This window comes from Crocuta crocuta, unplaced genomic scaffold (assembly GCF_008692635.1).
Source record: "Crocuta crocuta isolate KB4526 unplaced genomic scaffold, BGI_CrCroc_1.0 scaffold1156, whole genome shotgun sequence".
Classification (NCBI taxonomy): Eukaryota; Metazoa; Chordata; class Mammalia; order Carnivora; family Hyaenidae; genus Crocuta; species Crocuta crocuta.
Genome location: NW_027528862.1, coordinates 406,928 through 414,045, shown reverse-complemented (window position 1 = coordinate 414,045; position 7,118 = coordinate 406,928). Strand labels below are relative to the sequence as shown.

The window sequence follows — 7,118 nt, the reverse complement described above, 5'->3', positions numbered from 1 at the left end:
AAACCCTCCCATTCCCCCGGGGGAGCCCCCCCCTTCACTTTCCTTCTCGTCCTCTGTGTTTCTCCTCTCTTTCTTCCCTTCCCCCTCTAGCATTGCCACCTTCTCTCCTACACGCACGCAGGCATATAAACGTAGGTTTTTGATGCTCCTCTGCCTGTTGACCCCGCTATTTTCATGTTTCCAACAGGTTTTTCTTCCCCCAATCCCTCAGCTGCTGCTGCTGCTCAGGAGGTCAGATCTGCCACTGATGGTAATACCAGCACCACTCCGCCCACCTCTGCCAAGAAGAGAAAGTTAAACAGCAGCAGCAGTAGCAGCAGTAATAGTAGTAACGAGAGAGAAGACTTTGATTCCACCTCTTCCTCTTCCACTCCTCCTTTACAACCCAGGGATTCGGCATCCCCTTCAACCTCGTCCTTCTGCTTGGGGGTTTCAGTGGCTACTTCCAGCCACGTACCGATACAGAAGAAGCTGCGTTTTGAAGACACCCTGGAGTTTGTAGGGTTTGATGCGAAGATGGCTGAGGAATCCTCCTCCTCTTCCTCCTCATCTTCACCAACTGCTGCAACATCTCAGCAGCAGCAACTTAAAAATAAGAGTATATTAATTTCTTCTGTGGCTTCGGTGCATCACGCAAACGGCCTAGCCAAATCTTCTACCACCACTTCTAGCTTTGCTAACAGCAAGCCTGGCTCTGCTAAGAAGTTAGTGATCAAGAACTTTAAAGGTAACCAAGGCCAAAATCCATAATCACCTACGAAGGATTTGACACTTGAGCGGTCACGTGCTCTGTTTATGTTAATATATTAAACAGTATAGAGGTGGCCTAATGTTTTATGCATAATCAATGAGGTGGAGGGAGGTCCTTTTTTGGGTGGAGGGTTCATTTTCCGGGGGTGGTTAAGTATCCTTGTGCTGAAGCAGACACCCAGTGTTTCTGTGCAGTATTTTGAGATCTGGCTCAGCTTCTTGTATCTACTCTGTTACCCATTATAATATTGACAATCGGTATGATTGATCCGGATTTTACAGGTGAGAAATTTGTATTCTAAAGAGATTTATTTCAGGTGCATAGTGAGCTTTGGTACTGCTGGGATTTTTATTTTTATTCATCAGTAGGCCACATTCTCTAGTCCCTAGAAATGCAGGTAGCAATGGTGATCTTCTCATGCTAAATCAATGAAGATTTATAGTTAGATTTGTAATGTTGAATATTACATTCTTGAAACCCCTTGTGGAAGCAGTATTTGGAGGAAAATACTTATGATCTCTGCATCTCTTTCCAAAGGTAGTGTTTGGAAGTCAAAAATACTGTGTATACACAGAAGTAGTAACTCTGTACCACTAGTTTAAAGATGGGAACAATTACTACATCTCTTTCTTTTTTCTTCTTCATTAAAATGGATTTTAAAGTACTGACCTGCAGGTCAAATTTAGGAAAATTTGTTCATTTTACATTTGAGATACATGATAGAATTATGAATGCATTAATATATATAAAAATCAACAGATTTTGAATTGAAATACTTTTTTCTGTTAACTGTTTCTCGTTTTCTGTCTTAGTTTTTCAATACTCTTAACTGGCAGGTAATAGATGCTAAGGGGTTTATTAAATGGAGAAGTAAATGAATGAACTTAAGTTATATTTATCAGATAAGTGCCTTGTGGCTAAATATTAGTATTCAGAAAATAAGCTTCTTGATGCTTGTGCTTTCAACATTAGTGTGAAAATCAGTTATATGCTCTATTTTGTCTAAAGTAGAGGGTTATAGTGTTTATTTTTAACCTCTTTTTTTCCCTATCACTCCTCTCCCATCCCCAGGTTCTCAAGAGTGTTGTAATCTTTCTGATTTAATGGTAGACCTTTCTGAAGTAAATGTTGAATCATAATTGACTTATGTGTTCAGTGTTTCACTCCAAGTGTATGGATTTAATAGCCAAGGATTTTTAAGGAGATGAACTTTATCCTTAATTTCATTTGCATACTGGTTTCAGAGATTTTGTTTGGTTTCTTTTTATCTCCCTCTTCAACTAAAAACACATTAAGTTATTTGAGTGTTTTAATTAAAAAAATATTCCTTATTGGTTAGTCAAGTTTAAATTAAGGACTGAATTAAGATACTCCTCTCCATCCTGAAAATGCTACATAAGTTCTGGGATCATTTGGATGTTTTAATTTTTTTAAATTTTTCTCATAGATGGAGTTTAAATTAAAACCTGAGTTAAGATGTTTCTTTCCAATTGTAGGAGCTGCATATATTTGTGTGAGTCAAACAGACTTGGGTTAGAATTCCAGTTTTGCCATTGATTAGCTATTGATGACCTTGGGCAAGCCTTACTAAATGAGCCTTCTGGCCTCAGTTTCCTCAGTTGCAAAATAGGGATGATAATACCTTCCTTAGAGCGTTGTTAGGAAGGTTAAGAGGTTTATAAAATACGTGTACATAGTAGATGCTCAGGATTTTAAATCCCAGGTACAAAATGCATGTCGACTGACTTAGGTTTTACATATGATCAAATAAGATCAGGATTGTTATTATTTATCTGTGATTCTTAAATTTTTATTTTTTGAAGCAATACAGTCACCAAAAAAAAAAACCCTCACCTTTAATTCTAATAGGTGAGTCAAAATGACAAACAATATTCTGGCATTTCAAATTTTATTCTTTATGTTAAGCTTAAATACAGCAGTTATTTTTTAATTGTTTTATGTTTATTTTTGAGAGAGAGAGCGTGACTAGAGGAAGGGCAGAGACAGAGGGAGACACAGAATCTGAAGCAGGATCCAGGCTCTGAGTTGTCAGCACAGAGCTTGACATGGGGCTCGAACTCACGAACTGCAAGATGTGACCGGAGTTGAAGTTGGATGTTTAACCTTCTGAGCCACTCAGGCGCCTCCAGTAGTTACCTTAATGTTTAGATGTAATAATTATAAGGATTACAATTTACTCTTAAAAAGCAGTAATATTATTATTGCACTTTTAATGGATCCTTCCATTACTATATCCTACATATTCTGACATCAACTTTGTATGTATTATCTAGATAAGCCTAAATTACCGGAGAACTACACAGATGAAACATGGCAGAAACTGAAGGAAGCGGTGGAAGCTATCCAGAATAGTACTTCGATTAAGTACAATTTAGAAGAACTCTATCAGGTATGTGTTAATGTGGATAGCCTGATTTGGCTGGCATATATTGAGGTGGGATGTATATTTATTTTACTTTGAAATGAGGCTTTCTGTAGACTCTTGCTTCCCTTCGATTTATAATTTCTTCATTGATTTATGCACTCTTATAATACCACATACTCTGACATTTTGACATAAAACTACAAGTACAGTCATATTGGTGTATGTCAGGTTTATTTTTTATTTTTTTCTTTTATTTTTTTCTAATGTTTTATTTATTTCTGAGAGAGAGAGAGAGCGTGAACAGGGGAGGGTCAGAGACAGAGGGAGACACAGAATCTGAAACAGGATCCAGGCCCTGAGCTAGCTGTCAGCACAGAGCCCGATGCGGGGCTCGAACCCATGAACCTTGAGATCATGACATGAGTCGAAGTTGGATGCTTAACCAACTGAGCCACCCAGGCGCCCCTATCAAGTTTATTTTGGACCCTTCTGATTAGGATTTACAGTGAGGAGTACCTTGGTATAATTAAGGTTTTACCTATAGTGGAATCCTATAGCCTGGATCCCAAAAATATATGGTAACATATCATTCTATTGTGGTACTTCTTGCTAAGTGGCGTTACTTGTCTATAGGAAGGGCCTTAAGAAATGCAGATACTCTATTTTATCCTCCCTCCTTTGTATTAGTAGACTTTTGCCATTTCTTTTTTTTGTTCTCTACATTTGTCTTATCTTCTGGACTGCAAGACCATCCTTAGCCAAAAAAATGAGCAGCCAATTGTAGTCCAGTGACTTCCTCTGAGGTTCAGCTTTGTTTCTCTTGCTTAACAGATGGGTCTATACTTGAAGTTTAAATATACTATTAAGGGCAATTACGGATTTTGACTTCTTACTACTAAGGTATTATATTCCCTACTGTATTTTAGACACAACCACTTCAAGAAGTTACTTTCCATTATGGAGTCAGCAGTTGCATATAAAAAAATTTCAGAATCCAATAGCTTGAGTTTTTTATTTTTAAAATTTTTAAGTTTATTTTAAAAGAGAGAGTACACGTGAACACAGGGGAGAGGCGAGAGAGAGGGAGAAAGAGAATCCCACGCAGTTTCTGTGCTGTCAGCACTTAGCCCAACTTGGGGCTCAAACTCCCCAACCATGAGATTATGACCTGAGCCGAAACCAAGTCAGGATGCGTATCCAAATGAGCCTCCCAGGCACCCCTAGAGGTTTTTATATTGATAAATACCTTGTAAGAAATTAAGTTGGTTCAATTTATCAGAATTTGTAGTTTTCATCTATTGATTTTAGTTGCAGAGGCTGTGTAGTAATGGACAAACCCTAGGTTAGGAGTCAGGAGACAGATTTGGAATCTGGTTTTGGCTGCAATCACCTTTGTGATCTTGAGCAAGAAATTAGACCTCTCTTAACTTCAGTTTGCTCCTCTGCAAAATAGGGGAAAGAAGAACTGTCCTACCTACTTCATGGAACTACTTGTAAGAATCCAGTAAGATGTAGAAAACACCTTGAAGCACTGTGATCTAGAAATATGATGTTATCACCAGTACAACTCTTTCATAAGTCACAGTGTATCTTTTTCACTTGTAATAAGTCAGTTAAGATCACCAGTTTCTGTTGCTGTGAAAATCAAATGAGTCAGTGCATGCAAAACAGAACAACATCCAAAACCTAATAACGTTGTACAGTATTATAATCATTATGAAGCTATGAAAGTGTCAGTGGTAGTAGTAAGGTATTACTTAAGAATGAGCCCACCTGACCTGGCTTTGTTGGTATACTACACATGTGGCTCCTGAGTTGTACAGTACTAAAAGTAGAATTAGGGAATTAGAGTTGGAAAGGCCTTAAGAGATCAGATCACGTAGTCCAATAGCTTCTCTTCATATAGTGCAGTTGATAGTCTACAAAGCAGGTTCATCTTTTATTATTTCATTAAAGCATTATAGAAACCTTTTGTGAAGTGGATAGGGGAGTGCTTATTATTCCCCTCTATTGATGAGGAAACTGAGTTTCAGGGAAGTTCAGTAATGTGTCCAGACTCAAACTGAGATGCCCAAGTTTCCAGTCCAGTGCCTTTTTACTACTATGCTGCTGCTTCACTAATACACCACAGCACTTTGAATACTCCTATAGTGCAGTGTTTGAGGCAAATAAACAGTTTTACCTTAGGGAAAAAAACTCTTTGTCCTCAAAGAGAATTTTTTTTATCCGTGTGCGTATATGGTATTTATTTGGATATGCTGGTGTACAGCATCTTTAGTTTCAATCATGTTACATATTTTGTATTTATGGTAGGTTGATTGTGATTGCTAACAAAGTCTATTTACTTTGAATATTTTTTTAGAGCTTTTGGGTTCAGAAATATTTTTCTTGGGGTGCCTGGGTGGCTCAGTCGGTTAAGCGTCCAACTTTGGCTCAGGTCATGATCTCATGGTTTGTGGGTTCAAGCCCTATATCAGGCTCTGCACTGAGCCTGCTTTGGATTCGGTCTTCTCTCTCTCTGCCCCTCCCCCGCTAGCGTGGGCACAGGCATATGCACATGCACGCTCTCTCTCAAAATTGAATAAACATTAAGATTTTTTCCTGATAAATTGATTCTGTTAAATGTCTTTGTTTCAGGACCTCATGGCTTATATTTTTTCTGTTTTTCCTTTCTTATATTTCAGAATTTTTACCTGCTATTGTTCAATTGCGTTTCTTTAGCCTAAAATCAGTAATACAATTTTTTAACTCTGCGTTTTCCACAATATTTTACTGTTTCTGCTGTAATAAATTCAAAAGCATTATTTCTAGCTCTTTTTGTTGTTTTAGACTTTAATTTTATAAATGCTCCTTTGGATCATTCTCAGAAAGTTTATTTTGAGACGTTCAAGTGCAGAAAAGGATAAAAAGATAAAAGTAGTAAAATTATTTCATACCATCTGGATTTCAGGTGCTTGTTTAATTTTGACGTTGAAATGTAAAAAGTAGTCTCCTAAAGAGGGGGCAGGGACAGAAAAGGGCCAAAAAAAAGTACTCTCCTCAAGTTGAAATTATAGAAGTATGTAGTATTACACCAAGCAAAAGTTCACCAAACCTCTCATTCCCCCATCCTATTCTCTGTCTCTGAAGTAAACGCTTATTTGGCGTATTTTTTCTCGGCATGCAAACTGTTTTAAAGCTTACACATGGAAGTCCCTAGTGTGGATTGCATGTACTGCTTCCCTAAGTTTTTAATTTCTAGAAAAGAACATGTGGTTCTGAGTGCANTCGACAGACAACCTTGAAATCCCGTTAGTTGTCAGGCAGTGGTTGGTTAATGTTATTTGGTTTGGGGGATTTTCTTTGTTTGCTTATTTTTGATTGTTTACAGATAGGAGTCTGGTTAAGTGCACTGACTTTTGAATTGATCAGTCTGCCTTAGATTAGAGATCTGCCATTCATGATAACTTTGGGCAAGTTACTTCTCTAAGCCTTGTTTTCCTCATTTGCAAAATGGAAGATTAACATTACCTATGTGTCAGGGTTGTTTAGTTGTAAACAAAATACTGCAAAAAACTGCTTATTACAGTGTCTGCTGTTTGTTGGTGTCAGTGATGACGGTGATAATAAATGTNCCCATTAGCCAAATTGAAAAAATAATAGAAAGGAACTCTGTAGGAACAGTGTCCTTTACTTCTCAAGAATATGTCTTGTTTTTTACATGTGGCATCTTTTTTTAAAAATATTTATTTTTGAGAGAGAGAGTGTGAGTGGGAGAGGCGCAAAGAGAATGGGAGACACAGAATCTGAAGCAGGCTCCAGGCCCTGAGCTGTCAGCACAGAGCCCGATGTAGGGCTCGAATCCATAGACCATGAGCACAAGACCTGTGCCAAAGTCAGACGCTTAACTGACTAAGCCACCCAGGTGCCCCTACATGTGGTATCTTTTAATATTTGGAATTTGGGGTATTTTAAATAATGGGATTATTTTCTTCATGTTGT

The 7,118-nt window shown here is 37.8% G+C and overlaps 1 protein-coding gene across 1 annotated transcript in view; it reads left to right on the top strand.

Moving 5' to 3' along the window:
- Nucleotides 1-22: 22 nt before the first annotated feature.
- CUL4B (cullin 4B) overlaps nucleotides 23-7,118 on the top strand; it is a 33,947-nt gene continuing 26,851 nt past the window's right edge. The window contains 2 exon segments of the mRNA XM_077756278.1: nucleotides 23-727; nucleotides 3,046-3,161. Coding sequence (XP_077612404.1) covers nucleotides 175-727; nucleotides 3,046-3,161 — 669 coding nt within the window. The 5' untranslated portion in view covers nucleotides 23-174.